Source organism: Magnolia sinica, chromosome 11, assembly GCF_029962835.1.
Source record: "Magnolia sinica isolate HGM2019 chromosome 11, MsV1, whole genome shotgun sequence".
In the NCBI taxonomy this organism is placed as follows: domain Eukaryota; kingdom Viridiplantae; phylum Streptophyta; class Magnoliopsida; order Magnoliales; family Magnoliaceae; genus Magnolia; species Magnolia sinica.
Genome location: NC_080583.1, coordinates 29,896,584 through 29,919,123, shown reverse-complemented (window position 1 = coordinate 29,919,123; position 22,540 = coordinate 29,896,584). Strand labels below are relative to the sequence as shown.

The 22,540-nt window shown below is 42.5% G+C and overlaps 1 protein-coding gene and 1 non-coding gene across 2 annotated transcripts; both read right to left on the bottom strand.

Moving 5' to 3' along the window:
• Window positions 1-14,767: 14,767 nt before the first annotated feature.
• On the bottom strand, window positions 14,768-16,275 carry LOC131218076 (uncharacterized). Its single transcript, XM_058212761.1, has 2 exons — window positions 16,153-16,275; window positions 14,768-15,397 (listed from the first exon to the last, which is right to left on the bottom strand). Exons 1-2 carry the CDS (start codon window positions 16,273-16,275, stop codon window positions 14,768-14,770), a joined length of 753 nt encoding a protein of 250 aa, XP_058068744.1.
• A 2,189-nt stretch (window positions 16,276-18,464) lies between these two features.
• LOC131219819 (small nucleolar RNA R71) lies at window positions 18,465-18,571 on the bottom strand. Its single transcript, XR_009158462.1, has one exon. It is a non-coding gene; the product is annotated as a small nucleolar RNA R71 (small nucleolar RNA).
• Between the last annotated feature and the right edge of the window lie 3,969 nt (window positions 18,572-22,540).

Genomic DNA, 22,540 nt, shown 5'->3' with positions numbered 1-22,540 from the left:
TTAAGTTTTAGTTTTTCGTTTTCAGTTTTGAGATTTTGCAATTCAGAAGATTTAAAACTTAAATATAATTTTATTTTTTCAAAAAAATTTGAAAAATGACATTTTTCTAAAACTGTATTTTAAGTTCTTCTTTTAATTTAGCATATTTCTCTTTTTGAATTTTCAGTTTGACAACAATTTTACAACTTTCTATGTATAAGGCATTATAGGCATCTTGAAGGTTATCTTCATTTTCATTTTTAGGGTCACTCCTGAGATTTTCATAGTCAGATATATTACAACTATCTGAGGAAGTGACTCTAGCTATGGTCATAAGGGCTTTCACATCATTTGTATTTGCATTCTCTTGTTCTAATTCATCAGACTCAGAAGTGTTTTCAGAGTCAGATGATTCATTCCAAGTAACAATCATGCCCTTTCTTTTTTACCTATCCTTTTTAGGACATTTATTAGTCAAATGCCTATATTTATGACAGTTGAAACATTGACTGTCCTTGGTTTTAGATTTCCAAGAATTAGATTTTTCTTTTCTTTTATCAGTTGATTTTTGAAAATATGATATATTCTTATTTTTAAAAATTCTATAAAACTTTTTAGCTAACATTGCCATATCATCTTCTTTTTCTTCAAAATCAGAATTACAACTAGTTTATTTTGAAATATATTTAGAAGATTTAAGAGCAACAAGACTTAGCTTTAGGAACTTTAAAATTCAATTCATATGTTTGTAAAGAGCCAACTAGCTCCTCAACCTTCATAAGATTAGTATCTCTCAATTCCTGAATGACAGTAACTTTAGAATTGAATCTCTTAAGAAGAGATCGTAACATTTTTGCACAAACCTTGCTTTCTGGGATTCCATCTCTTAGACCCCTCATGGAATTTACTATGTCATTTAGTTTCATATTAAAGTCCATGAAAGTTTCAATTTCTTTCATATGAATTTTCTCAAATCTGGTAGTGAGGATCTGAACTTTTTATTTCTTAAATATAGAAGTTCCTTCATGTGTCATTTCAAGGACATCCCATGCTTGCTTAGTTGTATCACATAAAATAAATTTTTTCAATTCATCAGGCGATAGAGCACAAGTTATGACATTTAAGGCTTTAGCATTAGCATTGCTTTCACTTTTTGAGCTGCAATCCATAAATAGAATACAGTTTCTCTTATAGATTTAGTTCCATCACTGCCTAATGCTTCAGTCATGGGAGGTTTCCATTTAATCAGAATGGCTTGCCACATACTTTCATCTATGAATTTTAGAAAAATCCTCATTCTGGCCTTCTAGTATGAATAGTTAGAGTCATCAAAAGGTGGTGGCCTGGTAATAGATAAACTATCAAAATTTAATATAATTAAAGCTCTAGATCTTTAACTCAAGGAAATTAATAAAAAAAAAAGAGCAACTAAGCTTTGATACCACTTAAAAAGGTGAGCTTAAGAAGTCCTAGAGGGGGTGAATAGGACTATGCTAAATAATCAAATAAAGTGCTGAATAAATAAATAAATCAGAGATCTCAATTGCACTAGTATTGAAACGTTTATTCAAACTAATTCGTAGGACAACCTTCACCCAAACAAGTTAGGCAGGACACCATTATTTTATGAATATGATAAGAATCAAAATTTCAAACTAAGCAAGAGCAAATAAAACAATCTATTACAAACATTCACTACTTTTGTATAAAAGAAATTACAACCATTCACCACAAAAGTAATAAAAACATTCACTACAACACCAAGAATTATAGTGGTTTGGTGTGTCAACAATTGTTCTCAAACAGCCACACCTACTCCACTCCCAAGATTACTAACCACGTAATCTCAGTTTTCACTATGAATAAGGTTTTCATAGGGTCACCTTAAAACCTGATACAGTTGTGATTTTAACGAGCTATTATAAACAAAGAAACCCCTCACTGAGATTTTTTGGCCTATCTCAGAAAAACCAAATACAAAGTAAAAAGAATACTTATCTTCGTCATAAAAGAAGCTGTAGCCGAAGTACACTTTTCTTGAATGACGAATGTTCAATATTCAGTCCAATAGAAAAGGTTTGGGGTTCTATTTGATTTTAATTAAATTTAAACCAAAGGCTACTTACATTAATTCCCTTAAATCTCAATAAGAGTAAACACTCTTTTTAGAATCAGAATGGCAGAGTTTTGAGATGACAGAATTAATGAAAAAGCTATAAAAAAGATTATAAATACTGCTTGATAGCTTGACAGTAAATGATGCTTCTTTCTCTCTTATATAAGGGCTTTGATAGGCTTGAATTCTATTTTTGGATTAAGAAAGAACTTCTATTTATAGGCAGAAAGTTTGTTCCTTCAACTGGTTTAAGGCAGTCTTCGACTGGCCTAAGCACCGGATTCAGTACCAACAAATTTTCAATTTTGAGCGGGATAAGATTTAACAAATCTTTGATTTGGTCGAAGGTAACCTTTGACTGGTCGAAGGTAACCTTCGACTGGTCGAGCAAGCTAAATCCGAACTAATTTTAGTTGCTGGACTTTAAGTCAAGGAACCTTCGACTGGTCAAGGAGTCCACTCGACTGGTCAAAGATTTAACAGAAAATTTGTTACATTTCGGCTGATATTTAGACTAGTCGAGAAATTCTTAGACTGGTTGGGCCAAAAATTAGAATAGTCAAAAATCAATCATTTATAAGTATAAAACCCCAATTTAAATATGTTTTGAAAGCCCCTAAACCTAAGGTCTTTCTACGGTTTAAAATACTTGTATGGATTCAACTTCATATAATTAGAAACTTGAAGTTTTCAAAGAAGCTTGATCTTCTATCGGAATCTTTTAGTAGATCAAGCTTGGTCTTCAAGATAAACTTTAGTTTGAACTTGATTTTGAACTTGAGCTTAAACATGATCATAAGTTTGACTTGACCTTGATCATGAGCTTGATTTGAACTTGATTATGAGCTTGACTTGAACTTAATTATGAGCTTAACTTGAACATGAGCTTGACTTGAAGATCACTTTGTAAGTTGTTTTGACAAGACGGAATTTGACAAACCAGGTGTAAAATGTGATTTAAACATAATAGCACTTACAACCTATCTTTGGGCCTTTACCATAACTCGAAATTTTCTTAATGGACATATCATTAGGCCTTAAGCTTGATGAGGTAGATGATTGGTCAACCCTACCTGAGTAGGTGAAGGGTCTCTTGACCCAAAAGCTTCTAATTCCATAGTTAATACTTTTCTTCTATAAGAATTAGAGGGAGATAAGTATTTAAACCACTTCAAATTTTATCTTCTTTCTTTTCTACTCAGTTTGGGCATCTAGAGCTACGGTTAAGTACTATGTCTTCATCAAGTAGCGCAAGCTCGGTAGAAGACTAGATTGCGGCAGGATTAATTGAATCCCCAGTTTGAGTGGCTGAATTCCATGTACATTTGGGAGGCTTCAACTATCTTCAAGAATCATACATTGGATGTTCTTTTAAGCTACTCTAGATATTATGTATGTGCAAGGACATTTTTCATATTTTATATCCTACAAGCGTACACGTAGGAATAGGATAGTGATGGGCCCATCTTTTCCATTAGAGATATATGTTGAGGGTCAAATGTTGCATATTAGACCTCAGTTATTACCTGATTTTATGAACATGATACTTTTTAATGGCCTATTTTAATCGTGTTTATGTTGCAAGGTGAAATTAGGAGCCTGGACTGAAAAAGGGTACTAAAAGCATGAAATTAACGCTAAAAAATCACCAACGCAAGGGACGGACCCCAGGAGACCAAGATCGAAGAATTTACATGGTAGAGATCTAAGAAAATCAGGCAATCCATGCTAAAGAGGCTTGAAAATTGTCAAGAATGCAAGATCACAGTGTTCCCACCATCCGTTTGGTTTGAAACTTTATATCTAGCATGAGAACCCTGGGATCCTGTGATCTAAGAAAATCAGGCAATCCTGTGATCTTGAAAATTGTTAAGATCACAGGAATAGGATAGTGATGGGCCCATCTTTTCCATTAGAGATATATGTTGAGGGTCAAATATTGCATATTAGACCTCAGTTATTACCTGATTTTATGAACATGATACTTTTTAATGGCCTATTTTAATCGTGTTTATGTTGCAAGGTGAAATTAGGAGCCTGGACTGAAAAAGGGTACTAAAAGCATAGAATTAACGTTAAAAAATCACCAACGCAAGGGACGGACCCCAGGAGACCAAGATCGAAGAATTTACACGGTAGAGATCTAAGAAAATCAGGCAATCCATGCTAAAGAGGCTTGAAAATTGTCAAGAATGCAAGATCACAGTGTTCCCACCATCCGTTTGGTTTGAAACTTTATATCTAGCATGAGAACCCTAAATTAACTGTACACGTCGAATTTCAACCATTAGATCCTTGTGGAAGTGGCCCAACGGACAGATCAGCCCCTAAAATACTGATCTGGGGCCCACTTGATCTCTGGATATGCCTTAATTTCGGTCTCAACCCCTTAAATTAGATGAGAAAAGGGATGGATGGAACAGATTCCTCATATACATCACAGTTGACCCTCCTGGGGTTGAGCATGCACACATTGAATGCGCATGCGCGCAACACAGGATCGGTCAACATTCTTTGACCAACCCCCGCCCGTCTCTTTCCACTCCGTCACGTGCCAGGAGACAGCATCCAATGCTGTCCGACGCTGCGATGCCCAGTGGACCCTACTCATCGTCCGGATAACTGATCTAGACCGTCCATTACGTCCAGAGGGCGGCCAAGACCCTAGTCATGCTTTCTTTTTGGTTCCTTGCGCATGTATACACGTGGATCGCCAGAAAATGCAGGATGGACGATGAATTGATTTTATACAGTGGACCGCACTAAAACTCGACAAAAACCACTCCTTTCCAATTGAAATTTCGTTAGGAATCTAATGAACGGGGTATATTTCACCAAAAACACCACTATGGGGCCCACCGAACACGTCAGTGCAGGATTTTCACAGGTAACACACGTCTGGGAAAACAGGACGTTGCAGAGAGTTGTATGGCCTAGATTGTGATCGGATGGGAGATCTAAACCGTTCAGAACCTTCATAGGGGGGTTTTTACCCCAACCATGGAGTCAAACTTGATTTCTTGGACGTCTATTGGCGGAGAGCTCAGTGCAAATGCAAGTTGGTACGTTTCTTGTGTCTTTGCTGTGTAAACACAAATTCCACCAACCTCCAGCCCTTTAAACCGCCCCTGGTGCATATATAAAGGAGAGGAGAAGAGAGAGAGAGAGAGAGAGAGAGAGAGAGAGAGAGAGAGAGAGAGAGAGAGAGAGAGAATCATCTGGGACGTGGAGCAAAGGCGGGAGCAAGAGAGAGAGATAGTATGGGACAGCTCAGGTTCCTTCCTCCTTTTCTTTTTTTTTCTTTCTTTAATTCTTTCCTATTTATGATTTTTTTAAGAGATTTGAGTTCACCATGTCTATGATGGGCTAAACCTCTTAGCTAGGGCTAAGAGGTGAAGTTTTTAGTGAGATAGGAGATTTTTGTTTATGCCTTTTACTTCATGTTTAAATTGAATAGATTTTGATTCTAGTTTGATTATAAGGAATGCATTTAGTTTTTAATGGTTTGTTATGACTTCAATTACAATAGATTTGCGATAGCTTTGAGTATTTCCTTTTTGTTATTTTAATTATGAAGTTAGGAAGCCCTGTTGTTCACCATCGCCCCATAGACATGGTTGGATGATGAAATCTTTCCTAACATTCATATATCTCTCAGAATGGTTGTGTATTAGTTAATTTCTGTTGTTTACTTTGTCTCATGGGCATGGTTTTGTGATGGAAACCATTCTAATTTATATCCTTCTTATCTCCTGAAAACTAGATCGAAGGAAGTTCAGATTTGATTTATAATGTTATATCTTCCATCTGGATGAAGATGAGACTCTAAATTCTAGTTGAGTTCGTGAATCAAGCATAGATCTCCCTGATCTCTACAAGTGTATCCTTGGCACCTTTGAATTTTATAAGTTTTAGTTCAGTTATTCATCATTATTCTCTTAATTTCTTTTGATTTAGATTACTTGTTCTTCCAGTTCTAGTTCTAGTTACTTTCAGATTACGTATAAGGTTCAGTCCCTGTGGATTCGACCTCGGTCTTACCGAGATTATTACTACATCACAACCCTATACTTGGGGTGTGAACAAGTTTTTGATGCCGCTGCTGGGGATTGATGGTTACATTTTCTGAGATTTGCTAGTTTTAGAATTAGGTTAAGATTAGGATTTTTCTAGTTTTCTAGTTTTAGGTCTAGATTTTTCTGTTTTATTATTGTTATTATTGTTGATGACAAAATCTGGATGACTCTCCGCTCCGCCTCGCGAACTCCGAATCGCTTCAGCCCCTTGGACCTGCACATTTGTAATGAGCAAAGGAGACCCTGGTCTAAGTAGGGGACCGTCCAATGCCTATGTCAGGTCAAGGGAATCTGGGTCTATGTTGAAGAATAGAGGGAGAGTGCAAGATGTTGCGTACCTGTAGTAATGGGGTTTCCCTTGTATTTATACCTGACCATCGGATGGACTGGATCCATTAATCTCGGCATGATTCGCTCAATCAGTGGGATTTTTGGATTGTGGAGATATTGTCTGCAATCCATGGATCATGTAGCATATCGTGCGTATCTATGGAGGAAACAATCGGTCGTGTCTGCTTCAGGTAGTTTCCCAATTCAACACATGAAGCGTCCCCATCCTACCCTGCCTAGGCTTCAGCTTGGGATCCTTAACCAAAGAAGCCCCGACTCCAAGCCTTGGATTTAGGTCATCATGCACATGAGCTTTAGCCATTGAGTTGTTAAATAGGGATCGCGTCCCAAGTCCGAGCCGAGCCGAGCCTAGGCCGGGGTTCACGACCTGGCTTTCCTTATCTATTGAGTATTTCAGAGGTCTCCCCTCCGAGTTCTGAAGCAGACAGCGGACCTGTCATGCTGAATCGAGTATTCCCATTGGATAATAATGGGATGATCTGAAGTCTCTAATATGAGCTTCATGTCAACTATTTTGGTCTTAGATTACTTTGATCTGGCCGCCAAACTCCGAGCGAGAGCTCAACTGTGACCTAGCTGGGAATCTTCCTTAAACAATATTTATCATTTCGGATTGGTCCTCATGTGCCCGATCAGATTATGAGGACGTCGGTCCTCGGAATTTATAGGAGCTCAGATCTTCCCATAACAGAAGTCCCCTACTCTTCGAGTTCGGCTATGGATTCGGAGAGTAAATACAAACAGAAGATCGATCGCTCCGACTGCCCCATCTTCCATGTGTGCGGTTGTCATTATGAATTTCACATTGAAGAGAGGCATCCTCGGGGTTTCCCGCCTGGGGAGGCGTCTTAGCAATGCTTCCCCTGCTCGGTTGTCGCTTCTACTTGATGGAGCCCATCACCAAATGCCAGAACTGTACGGCCTGACAGAGCTTAACCCTGTGGTATGTAGCCACGTGTGCTCGGGGGTCGGCTCGTGACGATTAGACTACGACCATTATTCCCTGCCATTAATGCGGAGATTCTTCCCAGGCTATATAATCTCCAGTGTTTTGGACACACCTCCCATTTTCACATCCTAAATTCCTGTGATTGTTGATTCCCTGAGGAGGTGATTCCCGGTGAAGGCGATTCTAGCCGATTCGAAGTTTCTGGCCAGGCAATTCCGATCAAACAAAGGTTTTCCAGCAGAAGCGATTCCCAGTGATCGTCTGGTGAGTTCATCCTTCTACCAGCGTTTTTCTCTCATTTCTCTGTAAGATGTCCTCTTATATGGACATGGTCCGAGAAGACTACAATGACTCAGAGTCGGCGAGCTCAGATGACCGGAGGGGGGCATCTGAGGGCCCCTTGGAAGCAGTGCCCTTATTCCCTCCGTCGCGAAGAAATAAGGACACAGGGGCTCGGACTCGCCAAGTGGGCAAGAAGAAGGCCACTTGAGCCACCCGAGATTCGATGGTGGGTGGTGCTGAGATGCCGGCGAGTGAGCGAGCATCGGAGGTCATCCCAGGAGGCTTCGTATTGACGGAGTCTCAGATGGGATGGATCTGTTTAGAGTTTGAGATCCCAAACTCCGTTCAGATAAGGGTGCCCGAGCCCCTTGATACCGCCGGCACACCTTCTGAAGGGGAAGTCGCTATTTTCCTCTATGCCTTGCAATGAGGGGTTCGACTTCCTCTGCACCCCTTCGTCCGGGCCTTGACAGCCTATCTGGGGTTAGCTCCCAGCCAATTCACCCCCAACACATGGAGGGTTTTGATCTCTTCTTTCATCATCTGACGTCAAGTCAGAAATCCAGAGCTAACACCAGAGGAGTTAATAAGTTTGTACTTGGTCAAGCACGACAGTCAAGAGCCATGGTACTACTTCACGACGTGAGGCAGCAAGGGGTCGAGTTTGGTCTTGAATCTTCCATCCTCTAACAAGGACTAGAAGAATAAACGGTTCTGGGCTTCGGGTGAATGGGAGGTGCCGGAGGAGGAGCTTGGAAGCTTGATGACTCGAGTTCCCACCCGATTTACTTCACCAGGTCAGACTGCACACATGTTCTTTTTCACATCTTTCTTCTTCCCGTTGTAGTTGAACTAAAGTTTCCTCTTATTTCTGTAAACTTCCCGAGGGGCTCGCCTCTCCTAACCTCTAACTAGAAGAACCGGGTCACTAAGGCCTGGGCGCGATCAGGAGACTTGCGCTCCTGGTCAGATCTGATCACGACCGCCAATCTTCACTGGTCTGGGCTTTACAAGTCCGAGCTGCTCTCCACTTCCTTCAGTAAGTTTATTTTTAACCCCTTACCTTTGGAAGGGTTAAATCTCTTAACTTGGTTGCTGATTCATCATTGCGCGCATAGGTATGGCCGAGGCAGCTGGGTCCCAGAGGAGGAAGGCCGCCTTGACTGTCAATGAGATGTTGAGGGCCGAACCCCAAACAAAGATGACTGTTCGGAGGAAGCAGGCGGCTCCTCGCGAGGGCTTCTGTCACTGCAGCTCCATTTTTAGCTTCAGTTTCTGTTGCTGTAGCTCCGGCTGTAACTTCGATTTCTGTTACTGCAGCTCCAGCTACAATGCCTATTGTGGCTGAGGCCGCTATCGCCAATGTTTCGGCTCCAATGCTTCCTCCTGTTGCTGTCCCTCATACTGCAGAGGTACCCCCAGCGGCCCCTGAGGTTTGCATCACTGTCCCCTCCTCATAGGAACGTGAGGAGGCCATTCAGATGGCTGACGCCATGTTCTCCCCTCCTAATGCGGGGAATGACCTCAAGGCTGAGGGTCAAGCTTCAACAGGCAGTAGGACCAGGGCCGGGGAAGCCATTGGGTCGGCTTAAGTGGGGATGAGCGGAGAGAGGTTCCACCCAGGCTATTACATGTCCTGTTTGGCACAATGGGCTTGCAAACACGCCCCGGAAGAGGACATCGCCGGCCTTTTCAAGAAGTCAGACGAATCCTTCGTCAACGACTTGGACCGGGTAACTCTTTCAATCTTTCCTTGCCTTCAATTTTTACTGCATTCGGATACTCATTCTTTTATTTTCGCGTAGTTCGTTCCAAGGCTCCTCCTGATTTGGGAGAGATTGAAGGAGGTCGTAAAGAAGGATGTTAAGGCGGAGGCCCTCAGGAGTAAGGCCGGGATCCTGTAAGATGAGGCCACCTTCCTCCGGATGGAGCAAGCAGAACTCCTCCTACAGATGGATGATGGGAGGGCCCGAGAGCTCCAGCTTCAGGGGGTCATGAGCAATCTTGAGGCTCGATGCGGTGCTATTGCAACTGAGCTGACCCGAGCCAGGGCCCACTTGCTAAGGAGAACACTCGGCTGGGGGAAGTACTGGAGCGGATTAGGGCTGAAGCCGCAGAAGAACCGCACAGGGTGGTTTCCCAGGCAAGGGATGTCCAGCGAGCTGAAGATGAAGCGTCCCTAGCCTCGGCCATGGTCATAGCAGTATAAGCTTTCAAGTCTTCGAAGGAGAGGGCCACCGAAGCCACTAAGTTTTATAACTGTGGCTTCGACGCTTGTCTTGAGGTGGTCCAAGACTTGTACCCAGACCTCAACCTCGAGCCTCTACTGCCTGAAGACACAGGAGAGAAGCCCGCTGAAGATGTCCGCTCAAATCAGGCCCCTAGCTCCCACGCCCCTCCTCCTCCGACTGCATAGTTTTTAACTCTTTTGTTGGTGAATGGTTTGATGGATAATATTTTTTGACCCTCTAGAGAGGGCACATGGATGATGATGATTTGAATGTTAATCCATACTTAATTCTTAGATGTTGATTGTTGAGCTAATTTGTTGACAAGTTGATTTTCTTTGGGGCACTGCCGAGCTGACTCCTCGATGGGTCTCTCATTTCAGAGCCATTTTGTAGAACTTTGAATCTTCATAGTATTGCCATTGTTATATCCGACCCATAGGGGATCGGCTCCTCCCACGATTGGCGAGCAACTTTTAACTTATCCGTGAGTTGGGTGACGAGTCGACTCCTTTATCGGGGAGTCAGGTCATCTATTGGCTTTTTCCTCAAGCATGAGGAGGTGCCCTGTAGAATTTTCATGGGATAATTTACTAACCCCTTCTTTAAGAGATTAGTTCGTTGAGTCGGCCTCTGCTTATGAGAGGCAACTTGTTTATAGTAGATAGTCCGCTCAGGCAGTTTTATTGGGAATGCGAATCTCATTGAGAGCCTTGAAGGCTGGTCGCTCGGAGGCGTACATTTATTGGGGGCCTTAAAGGTCATTTCATCAAGGATAGTAAACTTTCAGGTGCTCAGGGTTCCGAGGTGGGGGATCTGACTACCCTTGAGATAGTGGAAAGAGTTGGGTTTAGTTAATCGGACGACGCGATATGGGCCCTCCCAATTAGGTCCGAGTGCCCCGGCCCCTGGTTCCATGGTGTTTTGGAAGACTCAGTGAAGGACTAAGTCCCCTGGGCCGAACCGCCTGGTCTTAACTTTGGAGTTGTAGAATCGCACCACCTGTTGATGTCGAACTGCTACCTGGAGTTTGGAGATTTCTCTGACTTCTTCAAGTAGATCCAAATTGGTTGCTATCTGCTTGGGGTTTTGGTTTTCTTGATAATTTATGACCTGAGCTATAGGGAGGCCAATTTCACACCATTGCCTCCGAACTGTAAGAAAGTGAGAATGTGGTTTCCCTGATAGATGACTGAGCCGTAGTTCTGTAAGCCCAGAGGACGAATGGGAGCTCCTCGGCCTAGTTACCTTTTACTTTTTCTAATTTTATTTTAAGATGGTGTTTAATGACCTTGTTAACTGCTTCCACCTGCCCGTTGGACTACAAGTGCTAAGGCAAGGAATATGCGTTTGTGATGCCGAGCCCATGACACATTCCTTGAAATTTCTCATTATCAAATTGCTTGCCATTATCAGATATAATGGTGCATGGGATTCTGAATCGATAGACGATATTCTTCCAGAAAAAATTGATCACCTTCTTCTCCGTGATCTTCGCAACAGGTTCGGCCTCGACCCATTTGGTGAAGTAGTCGATTGCTATGATAGCGAAATTGACCTGCCCCTTTCCTATGGGTAGGGGGCCGATGATATCGATTCCCCACCGAGCAAACGACCACAGACCGCTCATGAGATTCATTTCTTCTATAGGTTGCCTCAGCACAACCACATATTGTTGGCACTTGTCGCACCTCTGAGCATAGTGTTTTGAGTCCTCCTTGATGGTCGGCCAAAAATATCCTTCTCGGAATCTTCAGGGCTTGGGCTTGGCTGCCAAAGTGGTTTCCATAGATTCCTTCGTGAATCTCTCGAATCATATAATCAGCCTCATCGGGTTAGAGGCACCTGAGGTAGTGCTGCGAATGCCCTTTCTTATACAATATCCCATCCAGAACTATGTATCGCGTTGCTCTGACTCTCAGGTGCATTGCTTCCAACTTATTCGAAGGAACCTCACTGGATTTGAGGTAACTATAAATCGGGTCCATCCAGCTTGGAGTATCACTTACTGGATTGACCATTTTCTTCTCCGTCTAGCCGATGCTCGGATGTTCAATAAACTCCATGGGAATGATTCACGGGATCTTTCCCTCCATGGTCGAGGCTAACTTTGCTAGGGCATCGACTCATGAATTTTCTGCTTTGGGGATCTGATGGATAGTGCATCTCCAAAATCTTTCAATCAATTTTCTTGCCTCGTCTAGGTAAGCAATCATTCTTATTTCCTTGGCTTCATTCTCGGTGGAGATGTGGTTCACTACTAGCTGGGAATCACATTGGACCTGAATGGACTGGACCCCCAGGCTTGCTGCCAATCTAAGTCCAGTGAGCAGAGCCTCGTATTCTGCCTCATTGTTAGAGGCTTTGAAACCTAGTCGAATCGCATACTGGATGGGTGTGGAATCAAGCGCGATCAGGACAATTCCTGCCCCAGCATATTTGGCGTTGGATGACCCGTCTATGTAGAGAATCCATCCTAGTTCAGATTTCATCTTTTGATTGCTTGGGAGAATAGGCAAGGGAGCACTTCAACTTTGGCATTGATCCCTCCTTCGCTTGGAGTGGTGAATTCTTCAATGTAGTTAGCCACGACTTAGCCTTTGATTGCTGTCCTTGGTCGGATCTAAATGTCGAACTCCCTAAGTACAATGGCCCACTTGGTTAATCGACCTGACACTTCGGGCCTCTGGAGAATTTGCTTGAGGGGAGAATCAGTCAGGATGACGATGGAATGAGCCTGGAAGTACAAGTGTAATCTCCGAGTCGAGACGACGAGACTGAGCACTAGCTTCTCTAGAGGTAGATATCTAGTCTCAATGAGCACCATGGCTTTACTCACATAGTATACGGGATGCTTCTTACCCCCTACTTCTATGATCAGGGCCGAGCTGACAGCTGAGGCCAAGACTGCGAGATATAAGAACAGGGGTTCACCTTCTTCGGGCTTGGACCGCAGGGGTGGTGAACCTAAATACTGTTTCAGCTACTGGAAGGCTTGTTCACATTCTGACGTCCATTCTGCCTTCTTATGACCCTTCAACTATTGAAAGAAGGGGAGACATTTATCTATAGCTCTGGATATGAAACGTCCGAGTATGGTGACTCGTCCTATGAGGCATTGTATTTTCTTGACGGTCCGAGGTGAACTCATGTCGAGAAGTGCTTTGATCTTGTCGGGGTTTGCTTCAATGCCCCTCTGGCTAACTTGAAACACGAGGAACTTACCAGAGCTTACTCCGAAGATGCACTTCGTAGGATTTAACTTCATCTGGTACTCTCGGAGGATGGAAAAAGTTTCTCTGAGATCTACCAAGTGAACGGACACCTTAATGCTCTTCACAAGCATGTCGTTGATGTATACTTCCATGGTGTGTCCGATTTATTTGGTGAACATCTGATTCACTAACCTTTAATACGTGGCCCTAGCATTTTTCAGGCCAAATGGCATGACCTGGTAACAGTAGAGTCCCTTGTTCGTGACAAAGGTAGTCCTCTACCTGTCTGGGGGATGCATTTCGATCTGATTATACCTGGAATAAGCGTTCAGGAAGGAGAGTAATTCATGTCCCACGGTGCTATCTACTAGCTGATCAGTCCGAGTCAAAGGGAAGCTATCCTTTAGACACACCTTGTTCAGATCCGAGTAATCTACACAGACCCACCATTTCCCGTTGGCTTTCTTGTCAAGACCACGTTCGTGATCCAATCAGGATAGTGTACTTCTTCTATGGAGCCAGCGTCGAGCAGAATGGAGACTTCATCTGCTATGGCTTCGTATCGCTCAGCATCGAACGATCTCATCTTCTGCTTGACAGGTTTGTAATCCGTGTCCACATTCAGACTGTGGACCATAACATCCGGGGAGATCCTGGGCATGTCCCTATGTGACCATGCGAAGACGTCTCTATGTTGTTGTAAGAAAGCTAGCATTTCAGATCGTTGTTTCGGGTTTAACGATGTTCCGAGTTGAACTGTTTTACTCGGGTCTTCCTCGTCGAGTGGTACCCTCTCCAAGTCTTCCATAGATGAGTCTTCCACAGGTCCTCTGGGATCCAGAACATGGATGATGAGTGCTTTCTTCACAGACCCTTTCTTCACTGTTATAGCATAGCATCTCTGAGCTTCGCGCTGATTGCCTCGGAGGTATCCTGTTCCGCCCTCGGCGGGGAACTTCATCATCAAATGATAGGTGGAGATGACTGCTCTCATTACATTGAGGGAAGGCCTGCCAGAATGATGTTATGCACTGATGACACATTGACAACAAGGAAGTCCACCATGAGAGTGGCTTGATGTTGTCCTTCTCCTGCAGTCACGGGGAGGGAGATGGCTCCTTCGGAGATTACCCCTTCTTCGGTAAAGCCGTGCAGGGGGTCTTCACAGGTTTGAGATGTGACCTTGGAATCCCCATTCTTTCAAAGGCCTTAGAGTAGATTACGTTGGCTGAGCTTCCAATGTCAACTAAGATGCAGTAGACTTTGTGATTTTCTATGGTCATAGTAACCACCAGGGCATCATCGTGCGGGTGCTAGATTCCACGCACATCATCTTCTGTGAAGGTCAGGTTACACGGGCTGACCCAGAGTTTTTTGCTAGGTTGCTCAGTTAAGTGGACGTAATGCTCTGGATCAGTCTTCCGAGAGTAGGCTTTTCGAGCCCGGTTCGAGTCTCCTCCACCAGATGACCCGCTGAAGATGGTGCAGATTTCGATTGGCTCTTCTGCGGTGTTACTTGGCTGTTCTCACTCTTGCCCTTCTTTCTGAGTAGTTCTTTCTCCCTTAGTGTATCAGCGCAGATGCCCCTTACAAATAAGGGTCTCGATCTCATCCTTGAGGTCCACGCAGTCGGCTGTGTTATGGCCGTGATCTCGATGGCAACGGCAATACTTACATTTGTCTCGATGTTCTGGGTCGGCCTTCATGCAGACAGGCCAATTTAGAAGTTTCACCCCTCGGATGTCCAGTAAGATCTGTTCGGTGGACGTGTTGAGGGGGGGTGTAGGAACGAAATTTTCCCTCCAGTTTTCAGCTCGGGCAACGATCATGGGGGAACAGTCATCTGGTCCCTTGCTGGTCAGCTGAGATTCTTCGTTCCTAGGCCTCTTCCCCTTACCAGTTGGATCTATCAGTTGAACATTCTTACGAGCATTGGAGAACTCCTCGGCGTTAGTGTACTTTTGAGCACTGACGATGAGGTCAGCTAACATTTTTGGCAAATTCTTCCCAATAGAGAAGGTGAACCTTCCTTCTTTCAGACCACCGAACATAGCGGAGAGTGCCATCTTGTCATCGTAGTCCTCCACTTGCAACGCTTCTTCATTGATGCAAGTAATGTAGTCTTTCAACGACTCCTTAAGCTCTTGTTTGATGGTGAACAGGTGAGTATTCGACTTCTGGCTCTTCTTACCACTTATGAACTGGGTAAGGAAAAACCGGCTAAGTTCTGCGAAGGAACCAATGGAATTGGGCTTGAGTTGACGGTACTAACTCCAAGCGGATCCAGTGAGTGTGATCGAGAATCCCCTGCACATCATCGCATCTGTTGCTATCTGGATTTGCATCCATGAACGATAAGCTTCTACATGCTCGGATGGGTCACTAGACTTAGAATGTTGGATGATGGGAGGTATCTAGAACCTCTGCGGCATCACCTTGTTCATGATTACCGAGGTGAAGGGAGGCTCAGTCTCTTCCCTCATTACCTAAATGACAGCGAGAATTAACGACGATTGCTGCTTCTTTTCTAGTGTCAGAATTTTTTCATTGAGCTCCACAAACCGTGCTTCCCAAGGATCTTTGTTCTCAGCCACTATCTCCTGGGTGTTTTCTATTTTAGGAGTCCTTCCCCTCCTCTGTTCTAGCTCGTGGCGGAGATCTGTAGGTGCTAGGGTCGAGGTGACCAAGGCATTTGTCGGAGCTCGAGTAGCTGTGTTCCGAGGCGAGACTCAGATTTAGGTCGGGGGAGGATTCTGAACTGAAACTGGCGCTCGAAGGTGTTGAGGCCCCTCGGGCCTCATACTCCTCGCCGTGGAGTGGGCTTTCACGACCAAACCAATCTGCTCAGGAATAGGGTTTTCCTAAGTAGGACGTGGTTGTGGCTCCTGTCGCTGCGTCATCTGGTTAACCTCGTCTCGCAGGGTCTGTATCTCATTTTGCATGGCTCGATACTTACTCGCTCGATTGCGAGAATGCTGGGAAGGCCCTGGGCTGATTTGGCGTGAAGTAGTGAAGAGGAACGAGTCTGCTCATTTTGCTCTGGTTCAGCAGCTACTACTTTTTTCTTTCCTCTTGCCATTATACTTAAAGATAGGAACCTGACCTTTCGTATCAGCTTCCCCCAGACGGCGCCAAAAATGTTGATGACAAAATCTGGACGACTCCTCTCTCTGACTCGCGAACTCCGAATCGCTTCAGCCCCTTAGACTTGCACATTTGCAATGAGCAAAGGAGACCTTGGTTTAAGCAGGGGACCCTTCAATGCCTAAGTCAGGTCAAGGGAATTTGGGTCTAAGTTGAAGAGTAGAGGGAGAGTGCAAGATGTTAGGTACCTGTAGCAATGGGGTTTCCCTTATATTTATACCTGACCATTAGATGGACTGGGTCCGTTAATCTCGGCACAATTCACTCAATCAGTGGGATTTTCAGATCGTGGAGATATTGTCTACAATCCATGGATCGTGTATCATATCGTGCATATCTGTGGACAAAACAATCAGTCGTGTTCGCTTTAGGTAGTTTCCCAATTCAATACATGAAGTGTCCCCATCCTGCCCTGCCCAGGCTTCGGCTCGGGATCCTTAGCCAAAGAAGCCCCAACTCCAAGCCTCAGATTTAGGTCATCATGCACATGAGCTTTAGCCATTGAGTTGTTAAACAGGGATTACGTCCCGAGTCCGAGCCGAGCCTAGGCCGGGGTTCACGACCTGACTTTCCTTATCTGTTGAGTATTTCAGAGGTCTCCCCTCTGAGTTCGGAAGCAGACAGAGAACCTATCATGCTGAGTTGAGTATTCCCATCGGATAATAATGGGCCAATCTGAAGTCTCTGGTCTAAGCTTCATGCTAACTATTTCGGTCTTAGATTGCTCCGATCTGGCCGCCAGACTCCGAGCGAGAGCTCAACTGTGACCTAGATGAGAATCTTCCTTAAACAATATTTATCATTTCGGATTGGCCCTCATGTGCTCGATCAGATTATGAGGACATTGTTCCTCGAAATTTATAGGAGTCGGATCTTCCCATAATAATAATAATAAGAATAATAATAATTATTATTATTATTATCGTGATTATTATTTTTTGAAACTAACCTAACCTTCCTGTTTTGTAGGACCCCGATATAATCTTTCTGATTTGGTAATCTCCTCCTGATTTTTCTTCCTTTCAACTTCTAGATTAGGATTGGTTTTATAATTTTTAGAAAATTTTCCTGATTTATTTTATATTATAGGACTTCGTTTATTTTTAGAAACTAACTTCCTAATTCTAGGTTAGAACTTTCCTGATTAACTTTTAGAAACTAGGTTAGTTATTTCCCTTTTTAGAAACTCTTTCTAATTTTAGAAACTAACTCATCTTTCCTTTATTTTATTTTTAGAAACTTTCTAATTCTAGATTTTCTTTTAGAAACTTTCTTAATTTCTATTTTAAGTTTTTAAAAGTTTCCTAATTAGTTTAGAAACTTTTTATTTTCATTTTTTAGAAGTTTTTTCGTTTTCTTTTAGAAACTAGTTTACTTTCTATTTTTGGAACTTTCTAATTTTAGAATTTCTGTTTCTAGAAACTAACTTGTTTTGGTTCATTTTGGAGGTTTTTAACATAGGGACTCCAATTTGGTAAATTTTTTTCTAACTCTCTCTTCTTTCTAGATTTTTATTTTCTTTCTTTCTTTTAGGTTTAGGTTTAGAATATGAATTAAGGGCTACGAGTGTTTCATGCCTATGTGGTTTATGACAACACTCGACGTCTCTTGACTGAAGGAGGATTGGTTGAGGCGTTGACTATCCATCACAGGACTAGACACCGCTCGAGATCCCCTGAGTTAATTGAAGTAATGGCTGCAAACCAACCTCTTCTACCCCAACTTAGGGTGGAGGACATCCAGGATGAGAATGAGGTGCATCAAGCACCCCATACTTTATGAGATAATTTACAACCAGCGGGGGTGAGGACGCCCTCATACATGGTTTTTCCTGAAAATACGGGACACATGGATATCAAACCAGGGGTGATCTAACTCCTTCCTAAATTTCATAGGCTTGAGTCAAAAAATCTATATTTACACCTGAAAGAGTTTGATGAGATTATAGCCACTTTATATTTTCCAAACATGTCTAAGGACACAGTCAGGCGAAAACTCTTTCCCTTTTCTTTGAAGGAGAAAGCTAAGACATGGTTGCGTTCACTACTTCCTAGATCTATTGGCACATGGAATGATATGCAAAGGTAGTTCATAAAGAAATTTTTTTCACATCATAAAATGAACACCCTTGGAAAATTAATCATGAAATTCGCCCAAAAGGAGGATGAAACATTCTTCCAATGTTGGGAAAGGTTCAAGGATCTTGTCAGTTCATGCCCATAACACGGTTTTGAAATATGACGCATTACACACTTTTCTGCTCCAATTGGTTGAGACAATGTGTAATGGGGAATTCATGAATAAAAATGTTGATGATGTGTGGGACTACTTTGATAGACTTGCTAAAAACACACAATCATGAGACATATACCCAAAATCAAGCACCATGTCTAGGCCGACTCAATCTAAGGAGGGGTGGAATGTATCTCCTGAAGGAGGACGATGAATCAATTCTAAAGAGACTAATCTCATAAGAAAATTCGAGGCCATGGAATTAAAGAAGGATAAGGTTAATGAAACTGTTTGCGGTATTTGTGATGGCAACATTCACACAACTAAAAATTGTCTAACAATACTTGCCTTCCGAGGGTTGCTGAATGAGGAATCCAATGTTGTGAACAATTATCAAAGACCTTTCAATGGGCTTACCTCCAATGCAAACAATCCTAGTTGGAGAAATCATGCAAACTTCAGTTGGAGGAATGGACAAACGGCTACCCCTCAAGATTTTTTCAATCAAATTCAAAATCAAGTGAAAGCTCAAGAGGATCCGGTTCAAAAACATATATGAAACCAAGAGCTACTCAACCAGGACATCAGAGCGGCTTTGGGATCACTTACGACATCTATTCAAAGATTAGAGTTGCAATTAACAATTGGGAGAAAGGTGATGCTACCTGCTCAACCTCTCCCCAATCCTAAACCACAATATGAGATAAGTGATCTAAGCTCTTCAAATTAGATGGAGCAAGCTAAGTCTATCACCACTCTTAGGAGTGAGAAGATAATTGACAAATATATTTCAGTAAGGGCTGAAAAGCCTAAGGACCTGGAAGAGGATAACGACGATAAACATAGCACTGCTCCATAAGAATTAGAACTGGAGCCTCAAGGGAAGCCGGTTGGTCCATTTCCCCAACGGTTGGTTGCACTAAAACCTCTCTCTAACTCTCAGGATATTCTAGAGGTGTTGAAATAAGTGAAAGTCAACATTCCTCTACTTGCTGCCATGAAACAAATACCTTCACATGACAAATTCCTGAAAGACTTGTGTATGACCAAAAGATGGTAAAATATTCAAAAGAAAATCTTCTTGACTGAGAAAGTGAGTGCCATCCTAAAGCAAGATGTGCCACAAAAATTCAAGATCCCTGTAGCTTAACTATATCATGTGTAATTGGGAACTATCAAATTAAGCATGCACTTCTTGACTTAGGAGCAATCGTTAATCTGATTCCCTACTCGGTGTACAAGCAGTTAGAATTAGGTGAATTAAAACCCACCTTAACCACATTATAACTTTTTGATCACTCTGTTCGTATACCGAGAGGGATAATTGAGGATGTGTTGGTATAGGTTGACAGATTCTACTACCCTGTAGATTTTATTGTCCTGGATACCGAACCCATTTGTAACATGAGCACTTAGATTCTCGTCATTCTTGGTTGCCCATTCCTTGCCACTTCAAACGTAATTATCAATTGCAGGAATGGTGTCATGAGTATGTCTTTCGGGAATATGACATTAGAGTTAAATATCTTTTTCAACATGGGTAGACGGTTAAAGGATGATGATGATTTCCACGACATTAACATGATTGTCTCTTTCATGGAAGATAGGATACCTCTGACCTTATCTTCTGACCCTCTAAAGACATGCTTAGCTCACTCCAATGATTTCGATGATGACATGATTAATGAGATGGTTGCCATGCTTGATACTGCAGCGGTACTTGAAGTTAACCGGTGGAGGCCACAATTTGAAGAATTTCCCCAAACTTAAGACGTGCCTCTGCCGTCTAACCTCAAGGCACCGAAGGTTGACCTAAAACCTTTGCCCTCTGATTTAAAATATGTCTATTTAGGTCAAGATAAGACATACCCGGTGGTGATTTCTACCCACCTGGAGAAAGAACAAGAGAGTATGCTTATATTTACTCTCATTGATCATAAGGGAGCCCTTGGATGGACGATTGCGGACCTTAAGGGAATTGACCCTTCGATTTGTACTCACCGCATTTATCTTGAGGATAATGCACAAACTTCTCAGCAACCACAATGTTGATTAAATCCAAACATGAAGGAAGTGGTTAAAGCTGAGGTTTTTTAACTATTGGATGTGGGTATCATAGACCCTATATCCAATAGTCAATGGATGAGTCCAACTCAGGTAGTTCCCAAGAAGTCTGGAATCACTATCGTAGCCAATGCCAATAACGAACTCATGCTAACTAAAGTTACTACTGGTTGGAGAATGTGCATTAACTACAGGAAGTTGAATACCGTCACGAGGAAGGACCACTTTCTTTTGTCCTTCATTGATCAGATCTTGGAAAGGTTAGCTGACCATTCCTATTACTGTTTCCTTGATGGGTATTCAGGCTATAATCAGACAGAGATAGCCCTTGAAGATCAGGAAAAGTCTACGTTTATATGTCCTTATGGCACCTTTACTTACCGAAGGATGACATTTATATTATGTAATGCCCCTGTCACCTTTCAGCGATGTATGATGAATATCTTTTCTAACATGGTAGGGCAATATCTAGAGGTCTTCATGGATGATTTCTGTCTTCAGTCTATCTTTTAGGGAGTGCTTAGAGAGTCTTAAATGTGTGTTGAAAAGATGTGAAGAAAAGAACTTGGTACTTAATTGGGAGAAGTGCTATTTCATGGTTCGTAAGTGAATTGTCCTTGGACATATCATCTCGTCCAAAGGAATCGAGGTTGATAAGGCTAAAATCGATCTTATCTCTAACCTACCTCCACCCAAAAATATATGAGACATGCAATCCTTCTTATGGCATGTCGGGTTTTACAAATGATTCATAAAGGACTTTATTCTCATCTTTCATCCTCTATGTAATCTACTTCAAAAGGATGCACCATATGAGTGGACTGAATAATGCTAGGAAGCTTTTAGTAAGCTTACGACATGTTGACCACTGCGCCTATCATCCAACCACCCGACTGGAGCCTTCCTTTTGAACTTATATGCGACGCATCTGATTATGCTCTTGGGGCGGTTTTAGGCCAGAGTAAAGAAAAGAAGCTATACATTATTCATTACGCAAGTAAGACTCTAAATTCTACCCAAGTGAACTACTCTACTACGGAAAAGGAACTCTTAGCCGTAGTGTTCACTTTGGATAAATTTAGGTCCTAGTTAATCAGATCTAAGGTCATTATTTACACAGATCATGCGGTGCTCAAATATCTTCTTGCTAAGAATGATGCTAAGCCCCGCCTGATAAGATGGATCCTTCTACTCCAAGAATTTGATTTAGAAATTAAAGATGAAAAGGGAGTAGAGAACGTAGTGGCTGACCATCTTTCATGCCTTAATCCCTCTGATTCCCTTGAGACAACACATATCAATGACATGTTCCCTGATGAATAATTGTTCAGAGTCTCCATTCACCTTGGTTCGTTGATATTGCTAATTATCTTGCCACAAGTTTCATACCGACAAATTGGACTGTGCAAGATAAGAAGAAAATTTTCACTGAGGTGCGCAACTTCTTCTAGGATGATCCATATTTATTTAAATATTTCCTAGACCAAATCTTAAGGAGATGTGTTCCAGAGATGAGTATTAGAGTGTTATCTCCTTCTGTCATTCACAGGCCTGTGGTGGTCACTTTTCTGCTAAAAAGACCACGGCTAAGATTTTGCAGTGTGGCTTTTATTGGCCCACTATGTTCAGGGACACTCGTGAGTTTTGTAAAGCTTGTGAGCATTGTCCCATCGAAATATGATGCCCTTAAATCCCATCCTTATCATTGAAGCATTTGATTGCTGGGGCATCAATTTCATGGGACCATTCCCCCAATCCTTTGGAAATCTATACATTTTGCTCGCTATATACTATGTCACTAAATGGGTTGAAGTGATTCTGTGCTGAAACAATGACCATTGCATGGTCATTAAATTCTTAAAAGAGAACATCCTTTCCTGGTTCGGAACGCTTCGAGTCGTCAT

Bases quoted from the DNA above. Each gene is read 5' to 3' on its own strand.
- LOC131218076 (XM_058212761.1), bottom strand. From the start codon at position 16,275: ATGGCAAGAGGAAAGAAAAAAGTAGTAGCTGCTGAACCAGAGCAAAAT. The intron at 15,398-16,152 runs GTAAGTATCGAG...TTCCTTACCCAG, and splicing joins GCATTCTCGCAATCGAGCGA to TTCATAAGTGGTAAGAAGAG.